General features: G+C 43.1%; 1 protein-coding gene across 5 annotated transcripts in view; it reads right to left on the bottom strand.

Annotated features, from left to right (window-relative positions):
- SGCG (sarcoglycan gamma) overlaps nucleotides 1-14,673 on the bottom strand; it is a 28,910-nt gene extending 14,237 nt beyond the window's left edge. Inside the window, exons 1-4 of one of the 5 annotated variants that reach the window (XM_077341700.1) lie at nucleotides 14,526-14,672; nucleotides 10,001-10,114; nucleotides 6,387-6,462; nucleotides 38-232 (exon numbers count right to left, since the gene is read on the bottom strand). In XM_077341700.1, coding sequence (XP_077197815.1) covers nucleotides 38-232 — 195 coding nt within the window. In that variant the 5' untranslated portion in view covers nucleotides 6,387-6,462; nucleotides 10,001-10,114; nucleotides 14,526-14,672. Of the gene's footprint in view, nucleotides 1-37; nucleotides 233-1,123; nucleotides 1,265-6,386; nucleotides 6,533-10,000; nucleotides 10,115-14,525 lie in introns of those variants that run through there. The other 4 variants (XM_077341701.1, XM_077341702.1, XM_077341698.1 and 1 more) reach the window with 4 other exon arrangements.
- Nucleotides 14,674-15,694: the final 1,021 nt, after the last annotated feature.

Here is a 15,694-nt window from a genome sequence, read left to right as displayed (position 1 = left end):
ACCAAAACGAACATGATTAAGAGAAAAGGACACTTACTGGAGAAAACCACATCACTCTAAGAATCCAAATCATCAGAGCAAAATTCACTACTAGGATGATGATCAGGAGGAGGACGAACAGATAAAGGCAACGCTTTCTCCAGCCATAAATGCCAACATTGTAGATGTACTGAGTTTCTGGTCTCTCCAGGTTAGTACCCGGCGTTGTTCTTATATACTGTTCCCGTACCATCTGCAGAAAACACACACACACACTAAATAATCATTAAATTATGGGTTAGATCCAAAGTCCTTCACTGTGCAGAAAAGGCATTTCTGCTCAATCAGTTTTTGTTCAGTCTCTCCTTTCCAATGCAGACTCCCACAATGCCAACCACACTGTCCCCGAGGGTAAGGTTGCTAGCTCTGAGTTGGAAATCCCCGCAGTTTTTCGGGTGGAGCTTGGGGGATGGTGGGGAAGATTCATTTTGTGCATATAGGTACACCTAGAACCATTCACAAAAGAATATAACAAATGGACATGAACACTGAAAATCATTCCTGCTCATTTGTATCGTATTTCAAACACTGTTTTGCCTTAATGTTCAAGATATACTGTAGAAGTATGGGATACACATGGGATGTATACGTATTTCAAAATATGTTTCAAAAACATTTTTTCCATCCTTAATTTATATTGATAGGCATAAAGAAATAACAGTTTTCAGCAATTCTAGGATTATTATCTTTTACAGTTGGTTACTTTTTACTTTACTCTAAACTGAAATCTCACCTAAAACATTTGTACCGAAATGGTAACGTTTTAATACTCATATGAGAACATTTCAGATGGCTGGATCATAATTCTTATTACTTTTATTTACTAGTGGTCAGCCTCTGCTTCCTCCACCCACCAATCCTGATGCCCACTGCAATATTCCTTTTATAAAGGCACTGCCCTCTATACTCTGCAGGCTAATGTGAGAGTTCAGCCAATTGCTTTCAATAAGAAAACTCCATTTGCAAGAAAGTGTCTTTACTGTAAAGTACGATACGATGATGCTTACATCCTGAAATCCTTGCTAAGACTGATATCAGGTGACTGCTGCTCTAACGCCCAGCCCCCCTAGTTCCCCCAACTCACCCATTTGGACATGAAGAGTCCAAGATGATATTCTTCCGTTGGCGAGAGAAAGACACAATATCACTTCAAGGCCTTGCCATAGATAGCAATGACATAGCAGAGTCCTCCACTATAAACTAACCCTCTACTGTGATAGTTCACACCTAAAACGTTTAAGGTAATCAGCTGCATATACAAGAAACAGAACCAACAATAAAAGATGAGCATTAAAAAATGGCAAAAATACACATGGTTCTGACAGCTAACACCAACAGTGCCATAAACCTTATTCTTCTCCCATAATGATCATTTTCAGTATGTTCTGTTTGAAAACAAATAACTATTTTAAAAAGAACACCTGAATGTTAAAACATACAGCCTTCAGATTTCAAATGGCTTTATTAAGAAAGCAGTTGTACCCACATATTTTCACCCCAGTAGCGTGTATGGAAGCCACAACAACTGTATTAAGATTTCATGTAGGCCTGAGTCTCATCAGATTTAATTCCACGTGGACGTGTTTGTTAGATGTCCCCAGATAATACAAACTGTGACTCCTCCCATAATTATTTCTCTGAAAGCCCTGCAATCCTAAAGTTTCTAATGCAGCGTTGAGAGTCTACACATTCTTGCAAAAGTTTAGTTTTCACTCTTTCCCTAGCACGGTTTTTGCAGTACTTGACAGCCATTGCAAGTGTAGGAAAATGAGTATGACTTAGGAACTTCTGTTTATTTCCTTTACAAACCATTTAAGCAGCCTGTTTTCTTCTCCCTCCATAGCTGTGGCTGAAGTTTGCTTTAGCTTGCAGGAGGACTTAGATCTCAGCAGAAGGCTGTAAAAACAGATGCCTAGAATAGTTTCAGTGATTGTTGGGACAACAATTGATAAAGTCCCCAAGAAAGGAGTGGGATCTGAAGATAGCTCAGAAAAGTTAAATGCACCATCTGTGCTTTTTTAAAGAGTTCACAAATTGCTAACCTCAGTGGGGCCTACCATGTCCACTAGATCCATGCCCCTTGTGGCTTCTTAAAATGGGCAGTGAGAAGGTAGGAGGATCACTCTGGGAAATAATAGCCCTTTTATTTTCTACAGCAGGCTCTATCTCCTGATGCATGACAAACCAGCTGCCCCTCTGAGCTCACTGGCAAGGTGTTTGGAGGTGATGGAGGACTGGATCAGAGCAAGTCACCTGAAGCCAAACCCTTTGAAGATGGAGGTCCTGTGGCTGGATAGGAAAGGACCAGATCAGCAAGTGTGCTTACCAAAACAGGATGGAGTGCAGATCTCAACTGCACAGATGCCCAGGAATTTGAGTATAATCTTTGATGCCTCCCTATCAATGGTAGCTCGTTATAATAGTGCAGCTGGCATTCTTCCATCTCTGCCAAGGTAAGCTACTAGTGCCCTATCTGGCCCCGGGGCACCTAGCCACTGTGATCCATGTGATGGTCACCTCTAGATTTGATCTATAGGGGGCCTTCCCTTGTCCCTGCTCTGGAAACTATAACTGGTCCAGATGAACTCTGAAAGACATAAGGCACTGTGCTGCTTCATAAATGAAAGTTTACAACATTATTTGGCAATTATCAAGCAATCTGGCTTATTTTTGAAGTTGAAAATTGAACAACACATGATTAAAGTTAGATTTCTAGCTACTGAGGAGTGGGAGACTTGACAATATGTTTCTTTAACGGCCAGCAAAGAAAATGGTCGGGCAACATAGCTGGTTAATAATAGTAGCAGCAGCTGTTAAACAGTTTAAATTAATAACAGTAGACCTTCCCTTTACTATTTAAAATCTGTTCTGCTGTGCAATCAGCCACAGAGTACAAGAACATAGGCTTTGAAAGCAAATGTTCAGATGCTTGTAAACAAATAAGGAACTAATCCTGTTTGGAAAAGGAAAGATATTTTTATATTTGTTCATTGAAAGAACTCACCTTTTCATTGTCTATATGCTCTTTCCTATGTCACACATTACAAATTTCTGAATGTAACAGGAAGGGGCACATTGCCCCCTTTCCTCTCCTCAGTGCAGCCCACCGATTTGTAGTCGGCAGATAAAGGTTTTCAGCATCACTGAAAAAAACATCCCTCACGCTCCCATTTTATTTCTAAAGCAGTGGTTCTCAACCTGGGGGTCGGGATCCTTTTGGGGGTCGAATGACCCTTTCACAGGGGTTGCGGCAGAGAAAGCAGCTTGGCCAGGGGGCGCCATCCACACAACAGCCTTGTGGGGTAGATCAAGATAAAGTGTCTGTCTGGAGCAGTGAAAAAGAGCAGAATTGGCATGGTGGGACAAGAGGCAGAACTGAACTGAGAAACCCGGGGGGGGGGGGAAATCAGTTTATATACAATCATGAACAATGGATCTTCATGCCATTGGTCAGTTTCAGTTTAATTTCTGTGAAAGAACAGTTGCATAATTTTAAGTTTGGGGGTCACCACAACACGAGGAACTGTTTTAAAGGGTCGCAGCATTAGGAAGGTTGAGAACCACTGTTCTAAAGCATCCAACCTACTAGAGAGTTCTGTTTCCTAAGGAAAGTTTGCACTCCGTTATAGTTCCAAGCAATGCTATCAACATATTTTGAAATCAGATGTAAAGAACTTTCATTGAATCAATGGCTCCTTGTCTGTGATGAAGGGAAACTGAAAAATTGCATCCTACACATCCCTTGATTCAGGGATTCCAGAAAGGATATAATTCAGGCATACTCAGCTGAACCCCTCGGCCAGGGGTGGCCAAACTGCGGCTCTCCAGATGTCCATGGGCTACAATTACCATGAGCACACAGGCTTATGGTAATTGTAGTCCATGGACATCTGGAGAGCCATTATCTGACCACCACTGCACTAAGCTGATGAAATTTTGAGAAGGTCTGTTATTATCCATTTTGGAAAAAATATGTAACCCCCAAGGCAATAGATTTTGTTGTGGCATATGGGAAAAATCAGACTGTGCAATTCTTGTTGCTGTTTATAAAGGTGATCACCTAAATTAAAGTGGGTAGCCTCACTAGTCTGCAATAGAAGAACAGCATTTGAGTCCAGTAGCATCTTAAGGACCAGCAAGTTCTCCAGAATATAAGTTTTCAGCAGTCAAAGTGCCTTTCATAAAATACCCATTTAAATTCACTTTAACAGCAGATCTGAAGTCTCTATCATGGTACTATTTGGCCCATGTAATGGTTACAATTATGTTGTCGTTTATGTTGATTAGATTTTTAGACTGCTCTCTCAGCAAGCTGGCTCAGGGCGGTGTACACAGATATAAAATATACAATAGTATTAAATTAGATTTAAAATTAATTTAAATAAAAAAGTAAAAACAAGTTAAAAACAGCAACGATTATGTATTATGACTATTAAATCCTCCTAGAAATTCAAGATGATCTGGGAGTGGTCGATGTATTGTAGATGGACCAATTAGCTGATCATGCCATGCAGAACATATCCATGTGGGGAAAATTTCATTGCCATAACCTACTGATTTAAGCAAATAACATGAGATGGATTGGAGAAATATTGGGCAACTTTCCTAATTTCATTTCTAGCATATGCCATATATGTAATTATTATAAATTAAAGCTTTGCATGATTTTCGTCTCAGAGGATGTCAATATTAAGATCATTTGCTAAGAGAAAATCCCGCAAACCAAATTTCTCTTCCTTGCAATTATCTGCCTTTTGTAGTTTGAAAACAAGAATTAATTTCCCCCAATGGGGACTACAGCCTGCCTGCTACAGCTGTTACTGTGGCTTGAAAAACAAAAGAAATTGCCCTGCAGTTGCTCTTCAATTACTAGAAGCATTTCTCCGTCTCATCTGAGCAGCATATCCAGAGTTCTGCTTGGCCCAAGAAACTAAGGGCACAGACACCAGTGGCCAGCAAATATAACAGAATTTGAAACTAGTTTTAGCTAAGTGAACCTTGCAAGAATGCAATGCTTTTGTTAATTTATATCTCACTTATAACAGTCATAGATGATTCATATATATAGCATATAACAGATAACAAAAAACGGCCTATCCGATGAGTGGGACATGTTGAGTGTCGGTGTTACAGTTTCCTGGCAATTAGATTTATTATGGGCATCCTCATTGCTGGTCTTATCCAACAGCCTGGTGAAAAACACTCTGTTTTGCAGGCCCTATGGAACTGTTTGAGTTATCTTTCTAACTTAAGAGAGGCAAGAAATTTTTCCAGCATCGGTGCTGAGAATTCACGTTGTATATACAATCTTTAAAATTTTACATTGTTCTACTGTGTTATTTTATTGTTTTTATTACTTAACATAATGTAATATGGATTTTGAATCTGCTGTTAACCTCCCCGAGACAGTGAATCCGAGGGGGGCAATATGCAAATTTTAAATATAATAAAGAAAGAAATTGATGGGGGGTGTCTGAGCTGTGTTTCTTCCCTAGCTTTCTGCAAGTAGTAGTGAGCGGGAGCATGGCCTCCTCAGTCCGGCTGCTTCAACCTCTGCCTGTCAAAGGGCCACTGCCAGCAAGTCACACATGGTCAGCAGTGAGTTGCAGCTGATTGAAAATGATGACCTCATGGCGCTGTTTTGGGTTGGAAAGCAGCATGAGGCAGAGGCAGGAGCCGCTTCTCCTCCATGTGCCATGGTGATCATGGGTACAACTGGATCCACAGCAGTTTTTTTAAAGTTCTCAGTTGAAAAAGCACTGTTTCAAAATGGCGGGCCATTTCTAGGGATGCCATTTTGTCTAATTTGGCATATAGTGAAATTCAAATGTGGCTAATAGAAATATAATAAAATACATATATCATCTACATTTGGATTCATGGAAGCAATACTTGAAAAGATAGGAGGATTCCTATACATATATGTCCTATATGACAACTGTATGTGAAAATCCATTATTAGTTAAATTATATTATTTTTCTTAAAATTCTATACAATCATAGCCATGGGGGCAATCAAGAAAACAGTTTATGTTATGTAAATCAGACTACCCCAAAGGGACTAAAGTACAGAATATTTTTAAAATATTAATATTACTGATTTTCAATACTATCCAGCACTGTATAATGCAATGGAACAGTTACAATGTTATTAGCTAAACTGTTAACCATAAGTAGATAATACTTATAAAAGTATCTAGATTCTGCATATGAATATAACAAATGCCCCGTAGCAGGCAAAAGGACAGAACTGAAAGCAGCATCAGGAGTTAGTTCCAAAAAGCCTGTTCAACATTACCCATGTTCCAATTAATAATATTTTACCCACTCTTATCTAAAACACTTACCTTAGATGATAAAAACCATGCAAATTGCTGAACGGACTCTTTCTCTGTCTTCCAGAATGACTTTCTCCACTTGTATCTAGCGTGGGAGATATTTTAGGCGTGGCTGAGCTTGTTTACATGTTTGGCATCATCTGACATTCCGCTGTCTTTCATTGGCAACACAGAGAAGGCTAATTTTAATCTCTGACACTCTGGCTAGTGCTATATCAGTACTTCAAGGGCTGTAAGGCTAAGCATAATTCTTAATTTTGATTCTTAATCTTCATTCATTTGAACTTTTGCCCATCCAGCCCCAGTGCAGGGCAGAAAACACTTGGGAAAATGAAAATAACGTGAACAGACAGAGATAGTTCATACATGCCACCTACAGCACTGTACACCTCCCACTGGTGCACATAGATCAGCCTTTCTCAACTTCTTTACCATTGAGAAAGCCTTGAAACATTCTTGAGGCTTTGAGAAACCCCAGAAGTGGCACGATTGTGTCGAATATGGTTGGGAAGCATAGCTGTGTATAAAAAATTAATTAACCCCTACCCATTTGGGAAACACTGCCAGGGCTTTTAAGAAACCCCAGGGTTTCACAAAACCCTGGTTGAGAAAGCCTGAAAAAAATAGACAGCAGTTTTAAATTCACTTTCATCATGTTTCCGCATTGTTTGATAGCTCTGCAGGAAGGTTGATTTTAATCTTCCTGAGCTTTAAAACACATGTGCTTTTACCCACAAGTATTAGAAACAGCTACACATCTTCCCCACTCATCTCTATCTTCAAGGGAGGCAGATTTCAAAACTGGGGGCTGGGGATATGACAGCAAGGCTACATACTGTATTCAGCTTATGGCTGATACTTATGCTCCTCCCCTCCAGCTCTAATACAGGCTGTCTGCATGGAGCTTTTATTCCAGTCTCAGGTCGATTCAGCCCCTGCCATCTCCACTGAATGCAATTTCCATTTTGATTTTGTCCGATTTAAATTTTCCCTCTGCAATAAACATGACTGATCCCGAGTGACCTTTCCCCTGCAATATCCTAGAGTGGATATTACCCTCAATATTTGAAAAATCGGTGTGAGAAAACATGAGAAAGTTCCAAACAATGCACAAATCAAAAGCTAGTTTGGAGTTCAAATGTACACACTCATACAGAGGGGAAAAGTTGTGCTTGAGCCCCTCTTGTTTATTGTATCTAGCCTGGTGAGTACAATTCCCTTTTCACAGGGAATTATTTGTTCACAGATTGGTATTGCCCATGATAAAAGGCATAACATGACAGAGAAATTCATGCACAACTCCCAGTCTCACTGACTGCTCTCTGCATAAAGTAAAGCCATTCTGTAGACGTCTGGCATGCTCTAACTTTATGAAAACTGGATTCTTGCCATACTATTACTCTCAGGTTACACACATACACATAGGCAATGTGCTAGTCCCCTGAGTAGCCTCGTGACAGAACATTGGACTCTCCATATGTGACAAAATCTTCGTATTCACTTCTCATTAACAATACACTTTATGTTGAAAATGGCTTATTCAAATGCACACAAAATACAAACATGACAGGGGTGACACTACAAACTTTACAAACTTCTGCCTATTATATTCTTTGTCCATCAACTGTTTGTGTTTCCCTCATGGGATTTCCTGGTGGAGGAAAAAACGGGGGGAAAGAAATTTCTCTCTTCTCTCCTCCAAGCCACTTGCCTGTGTACAGCTCACATAAGCCTTATATGTTCACAGCCCTACAAGTTAATAAGAAAGCAGCATCAAATCTCAGTCTAACGTGATGATGGGAAAGGATCCACAGGGAAAACCAAGTGAACGGGGGGGGGGGGGGGAGATGTATGGGCCAATACTGGCATGAGGACCAGCCTCGGAGTAGCCTGTCCAGAAAGCACAGAAGGACAAAAAGTGGGATTGATTTGGCTCAATACTAAGGGCCAAACTACACAAGATGTCAAACAAGCCGAGTCCAGATTCCCTTCTTTTGGAGCTGCATGTGTAGATGCAAAAGTGTGTGTGTGGGGGGGGGGGGAGAGAGAATAACTCGCCTCTACATCATTGTGTGAGCCACACAAAATGGCACAGGGGAAGAGCCCTTTCCCCACTGCACCCTATGGCCCCCAAGCCAAATTGAGCCCTGCAGAGTGAAGTCTTCCTATGATATGATGTGAGGCTCCTTTCAGACATTCAAAAGCTGCAGATCATAAATATAAGAGCCACATACACTTAACTAAAGAAGGGTTATAAGTCTATTTTATTTTCAGTTTATTGTCTTTAATCCTTTGTGAGCGTCTATTCAGAACATTCTTCATATGAACTTATCTTTTCTCCAAAGAATAAATAATCAAATACATAAGGTTAAGATGAGACTTCTCAGTAAAATACAAATTATGAAACAAGATTTATACTTTAAGACATAACAAGAGCCCCGATGGCTAGGACCAATAGTCCATCTAGTCCAGGATCCTGTCTTGTACGGTGGCCAACCAGTTCTTCCGGATGGCCAACAACAGGGCCTAGAGCAGGGGTAGTCAAATTGCAGCCCTCCAGATGTCCATGGACTACAATTCCCAGGAGCCCCTGCCAGCATTTGCTGGCAGGGGCTCCTGGGAATTGTAGTCCATGGACATCTGGAGGGCCGCAGTTTGACTACCCCTGGCCTAGAGGGTGAGGCCTTTCCTGATGTTGCCTCCTAGTTCCGGGATTCAGAGGATTAGTGCCTCTGAATGTGGGAGTTCTCCTCAAGACTTATAAACCATTTATACTTTAAGAACATAACTCTGGTGAAAACTAACAGGACAGGAGCCACCCCCCCCCCACATCCCCACCATTCATACTCAAAATAACCACACTCAATCAATAAATCACTAGAGTATCCCCAACAGAAGAGGACAACATGCAGCCACAAGGCAATACCCACTGGTATGGTGGTAGAAAGTGACCCCCATATAGTTTTCAAAGCAAGAGACAAACAGAAGTAGCTTCCTTTTATATGCCTGAGTAACAACCTTGGCCTTTCTTTGTGGTCCCCCCTCCCAAAGTACTAACCAGGCTCAACCCTGTTTAGCTTTCCAAGATATGATGAGATTGGGCCAGCCTGGACCATCCAGGTCAGGACACCCAGTGGGAAACGCATGCACACAAACACAGGAGCCGGGTCACACACTGCCACCAGGGCCGCCTCCCCCTCCCCACCACGGCGCTGGGTGTTTCGGGAGCGAACGGCTGCTTTGACAGCCAAAGCGCATAACCCTAATCAGTATGAGTAGCTTCAGATGCTGGATAAAAGAAGGGTCTTCACACAGAAGTAGAGTTGCACAGGTGGTTCCTTATGCAACTAGGGATGCTACTTCCACAAGGTGACAGGCTATTGCTCTGTCACACAGCCAATAAAGGTACTCTGAATCTGTCACACAGCATCTCTGTTCAGGTAGGATGAAATACAAATGTAAGACCATACCTAGCAATGAGGCCAGTCCACACAGGGTCTATATCTGGCAATACACTTTGAGTATCTACGTACTGAGGGCATGTAGGGTACAAATATTCTTATTAAATAAGTACATGAGATGAGATAAAAAGGCTTGGAAAAAAGATTAGCAACTGAATATACCTAGTTTCTTCAAGACAGTGTAAGAGATGTTACTGGACCATAATCTGAGATAATTGCAGACAGAGGACAAGTGGACAGCTTGAATCAACCAGACTTTTGATTGAAGAATGAACCCTGAAATGATGAATAAGAAACTTGTTAGCAGATGGACATATAAACACTGAAGCTGCCTTTTCCTGAATCAGATCACTAGGACTCTTTATGCACAGCAGCAGCCACGCCGGGGGAGGAATCCCCCAGAGTACGCGGGCTGCCCCAGTGTAGCAAGGGTGAGTGCACGTGCACAACGCCAGGGCTAGAAAGCCCAACACGCTGCTTGGAGGCAGCAACAGCGAGTTGGGGAGTGGGGAAAATGGGGCCCCCACCGCACAATGGCAGGGAGCAGCATGCAGCTCTCCCACATAGGTGGGGGTGGGGGGACTCCCTGGTCAGCTCCGCGCCTCTGCCCCTCCACGGACACCGTAGTTTAAGGGAAGGGCCAGGCCAAAAGGCCCGGCTCTTCCACTTATGCACGCGGCTGGCCATTCCCATGTTCCCTTGTCGTGGGCCTTCCGGAGTGCTGTGCTGGGCCAAGGCTGGGATGGCAGCAGCAGGGTGCATAATTGGGGCTGCCCTGCTGGCACCATCCCGGATTTCCAGCCCCATGCATAATGGGTCTAGACTGGCAAAATTCAGAGTCAGTATTGTCTACTCAGAGTGGCAATGTCTCTCCAGATGGTCTCAGAAGTCTTTCACATCGCCTGCTACCTAACCTCTTTAAATGAAGAAGAGTTGGTTCTTATATGCTGCATTTCTCTACCAGGAGTCTCAAAGCAGCTTACAGTCACCTTCCCTTTCCTCTCCCCACAACAGACACCCTGTGAGGTACGTGAGGCTGAGAGAGCCCTGATATCACTGCTCGGTCAGAACAGCCTTATCAGTGCTGTGGCAAGCCCAAGGTCACCCAGCTGGTTGCATGTGGAGGAGCAGGGAATCAAACCCGGTTTGCCAGATTAGAAGCTGCCTCTCTTAGCCACTACACCAAGCAGGCTCTTGGAGTTGCTAGGGAGTAAACCTGGAACGTTCTGCATGAAAAGCTGATGCTATACAAAAACTTACAGCCCCATCTCATTGCAATGTATCCAACTCACAAAATAACACCACTGCAGTAGTTTATTTCCTACAGGTGATAAGAACAAATCTTTAAAAATTAGCTCCTCAGGAAAGAAAAATCAACATATAGACACTTTAAGAATGCATCTAACAAACCATGGTCATATTCAATCATATAATATTCAAATTAACTCACGAAATCTCTAACATGGAATTCATATCTCGGGACGCAGTGTATTTCCACTGGTTTGGTCAGCTTGAAAGGGGGATTAGAAACAGTTATGGAAAACAGGTCCATCAATGGCTATTAGCAACCTGCCCTCTTATGCAACAAATTATTGCATGAAATAATATAACATTGATATAACATAAGGCGCTGTCACTTTACATTATCCCCAATCACTGCCATTGTGAATGGTCTCGATGCTTTTAAAAAAAATTACATTTCAATTTCCCAATATTATATCTCAGCCTGTGCTTCCTGCATTCCATGGTCCGTTGACCTTTTTTTTTTACAATTCACTCCATACTTAACTTCATTCATAGATAGTGACAATCTGAGAGCCAGTTTGGTGTAGTGGTTAGGAGTGCAGACTTCTAATCCGGCTTGCCGGGTTCGATTCAGCGCTCCCCCACATGCAGCCAGCTGCATGACCTTGGGCTCCCTATGGCACTGATAAAGCAGTTCTGACCGAGCAGTGATATCAGGGCTCTCTCAGCCTCACCCACCTCACAGGGTGTCTGTTGTGGGGAGAGGAAAAGGAAGGTGACTGTAAGCTGCTTTGAGACTCCTTCGGGAAGAGAAAAGCGGCATATAAGAACCAACTCTTCTTCTTCTTCAGATGATGTGGTTCACAAAGTGGCCATAAACCTATTTGTTTTTCATATTTGCAAGAGTTACCTGCTAAATCCAAGGTAATACCCAGTCAAATCATTTTGTCAATTGAACGTCTTTAAAATTGGCACCCAATCACAATCTTTTACAGCAGCGTCTCATCATCCTCCCAGTCACTTTTTTCAATGGCAGCAGTAATCATCCAAAACTATCTTAATTTTTCATCTTCATCAGCACATCTTCACCACTCCATTCAGAGTAACATACAGAGAACTCTCACAAAATTTCCCAGTCACTTCACTCTTCTTGGAGAACATATTGTTTTATAAAATAGTCAAGATAAAGCATTACTCATCTGCTGTCTCCCATCTAAATACATGTGTCACATAAAATGCATATTATATCCTAACTTATCCCTAGAAACAACACGAACTGCCATCTCAGTAGTCTCCAAAGTACAGAGTATAAGCAATGCGTTATTCTCAGAACTGTGAGCCACGTAGAGATTGTACTGGGAAAGATGTATATAGGAAGAACACATAACAGATGAAGAGGTTAGTTCGGATGCATATCTGGATGAAAAGGAGAACATTACACTTTTTTTATATAAGCGGAGATTTCTGCAGCCCAAATTTTCTTCCATCTCTGCATTATAACTGCACCCATCAAAATCCCTCCATTTAACTATAAAAGCACTATTCTGCTTCTTTGAACTTGGTTGTCGAGAACTGATGTTTGGTAACAGAGAAAACCAGGAAATATTAATGCCTTGAAGGTCAGTCCACTTAGACCAGGGGTAGTCAAACTGCAGTTTGACTACCCCTGACTTAGACCAATGAGCTTCTGGCACTCACCCAAATACTTTGGCTTAAAGGTGTTGTCAGAGTGTTCTTACAGGAATGGGGTGTGAAGAAAAGGAAAGGCTGTGAGCCATCTCTGTTAGAACTGGGTGGGGGTAGTCAAACTGTGGCCCTCCAGATGTTCATGGACTACAATTCCCATGAGCTCTTGCCAGCAGGGGATCATAGGAATTGTAGTCCATGGACATCTGGAGGGCTGCAGTTTGACTACCCCTGGTTTATTATATTAACATTGACCTAGGAATGCCTTAAGAAAGACATTAATATAAGGGCAATTGTAGTACATCAGCATTGTATATCAGTTCCTGTAGCTGGTACAAAGGGGCTTGCTATACAGCAAAGAAAAATCTCTGGAGGCTAGGAAGAATACACAAAAAGGTATGTTTTTCAGGGTACATATACACACACTGGGGTGGGGAGTAAGATGGATAATATACAAATGGGCCAGACTAGAAAACAATGCAGATATTTTGACATTTGTGATGAGTTGCCTATTGGGAATGGTGTGCTGGTTATGGGAAATATCCAATACATATGCAAAGAATATACCCTTTAAAGAGGCAGCAGTATTTGAACAGTCCAGGTCAGGAGTTGGCAACCTTCTATATAATTAAATTCAGAGAAAATAAGTGAGCCGGTAGAAGAGTCCTTTTGCATAACCGAAAACATATGATTTAACATTATTGGTAACTGATGTGCATCAATAGTCAATAAAGTTTCTGCACCTGAACCACTCAAGCTACATAAAATCCTTTATCAGCAGATGACACATTTGAGGTGTCCTGACAGGTAACAAATATACACAAGAGCATCCTACACAATCGTTTTAGTGCACTGGCATAAATCTGTGCATAGTTAGCACTTGGATTACTGGCAACTCTTCATCCCTGCAATTCCTGTTTCTGTTGAGAATCTCCAAGGAACCCTTTAGGCTCATTTAAAAAACAAACAAACAAACAAAAACCCTCTGTCATTTGCTCCACATCTTGTTCATTCTAGCATCTTCCCCATCCCTCCAACATTCCTTAAGGTAAAGATTTTGTTTTGTTTTCCAAACTGCCATTATCAGGTTCTGTTCTGAACCAGGTGGCTGCTGACCTCAGAAGCAGGCTTGCCAACCTCCAGGGGGCTCCTGGAAATCTCTTGGAAATTCAATGCCTCTAAGATCAGTTCTTGTGGGGAAAATGGCTGGTATGGAGAGTAAACCCTACGGCAGGGGTAGTCAAACTGTGGCCCTCCAGATGTCCCTGGACTACAATTCCCATGAGCCCCTGCCAGCAAACGCTGGCAGGGGCTCATGGGAATTGTAGTCCATGGACATCTGGAGGACCACAGGTTGACTACCCCTGCCCTACGGCACTCTAGCCCATCCTCGACCCCCACCCTCCACCCCCAAAGTTGCAGGAATGTCCATCCTCGTCGTCTGCAACCCTACTGGGACAGCACAAGAAGACCGCTCGATCCGAACGGGCAAGGGATCCAAGCGAACGGAGGTTTTGCACACTGAATATACCTCCTCGCCTGGACAGGGAGAGGGCATGTTGGGGTGGGCGCACAGGAGAAGGAAAGGCCCGGAGAAGAGCCGCTGGGAAGGAGGGCATGCTTTTGGGGAGGCGGCATGCCTTGAAAGGGGAAGGGGCGTGCGGGAAGTAGCCTAAGAAAGCATGTGGGACCTATTCAGTTCAAGCAGCACTATACACCCGCCGAGCCAAACTCGAATTCTAGCAGCCCAGGGTACCTGCGGCTGCCCTCCTTGGCGCGTCCCCCGGCTCTCCTCGGACACAGACCTCAGCGCCTCTCTCCTCCGGTCTCTGCTTCCCGCCTGCCTTCGGCCGGCCGCTCGCCCGGCTTGTCCCTTGCCCCGCCGCTGCTCTCGGTTTCCCGCCTGACTCTCCGCCCGGGCTGGACACTGAACTCGGCCGGCAGCGTTCGGCCCCGCCCTCATAGACACGCCTCCGCCCCGCTCAGCCACCGCCCCGCGCAGCGCCAGAGTCGGTCCCTTTCTCTCTTTGCGCCTCAGTGTCCGTGTGCCGAGAGGGTATTTTGGGAAAGGGAAGGGAAGGAACGCGTTGGTCTTTCTGTGACAATTCCCTGGATTCACAGATTTTGAATAAAGTAGGGAGCAAACAGTTGGTAGCCAAAGTCGAGGGATAGATTCAAGTGGGTAGCCGTGTTGGTCTGTCACAACAAAGTCCAGTGGCACCTTTAAGACCAACAAAGATTTATTCCAGGCGTGAGCTTTCGAGTGCAAGCACTCTTCCTCGGACTATGAACTTCCATCATGACAGTGGGAATATAAAGCAAAAGTTAATTCTGTTAAATTAGTAAACTGTGTCACAACATTTTTCTGATTCCGGCAACCTTCCCCGGGAGGTGCAAGGGGCTGGGAAAGGCCAGATTTGAGGGAGTAAAACAGGGATGGCATTACAAAGTGCTAGCTATTTTGGTGTGGGTCTTTCCTGTTCTGATATTCTTATCTAGGTTCACCTTAAGACCCCAGACTGCTGGAGGGTCTCAAAGTTTTTTGAAGTAACTTAGAAAGGCTAGGGGAGATCCCCCCCCCCCCAGGACTGAACAAGGACTTGGATTTCCTCACACATTATTGGTGCTAATAGCTCAGCATGACCAATGCTTTACAGATGTGAATTAGTTCTGCTTGTTAGGTTTCACATTTCAGTTTTCGGTCTGATTTTACAGCCTAGGTTGGGTTGTTCCTTCAGTCCTCTGGGGAGAAAGATGAAGCATCAAAGGGAAACATTTTTAAAGCAGTTGATCAAATGTCTCTCTAAGACCAAAATGGAACAGTCAGATCCTCCAGAAAGTGAAGAGCCCAGCAGACGTTATTATATAACACTGTTTGGGATTAATATTAGTTAATGTACAAAGTAAAGTCACTCTGGGACCCAA

The sequence above is a fragment of the Paroedura picta genome, chromosome 6 (assembly GCF_049243985.1).
Source record: "Paroedura picta isolate Pp20150507F chromosome 6, Ppicta_v3.0, whole genome shotgun sequence".
In the NCBI taxonomy this organism is placed as follows: domain Eukaryota; kingdom Metazoa; phylum Chordata; class Lepidosauria; order Squamata; family Gekkonidae; genus Paroedura; species Paroedura picta.
The sequence above is the reverse complement of the archived record's forward strand: the minus strand, read 5'-3'. Positions and strand labels throughout refer to the sequence as shown.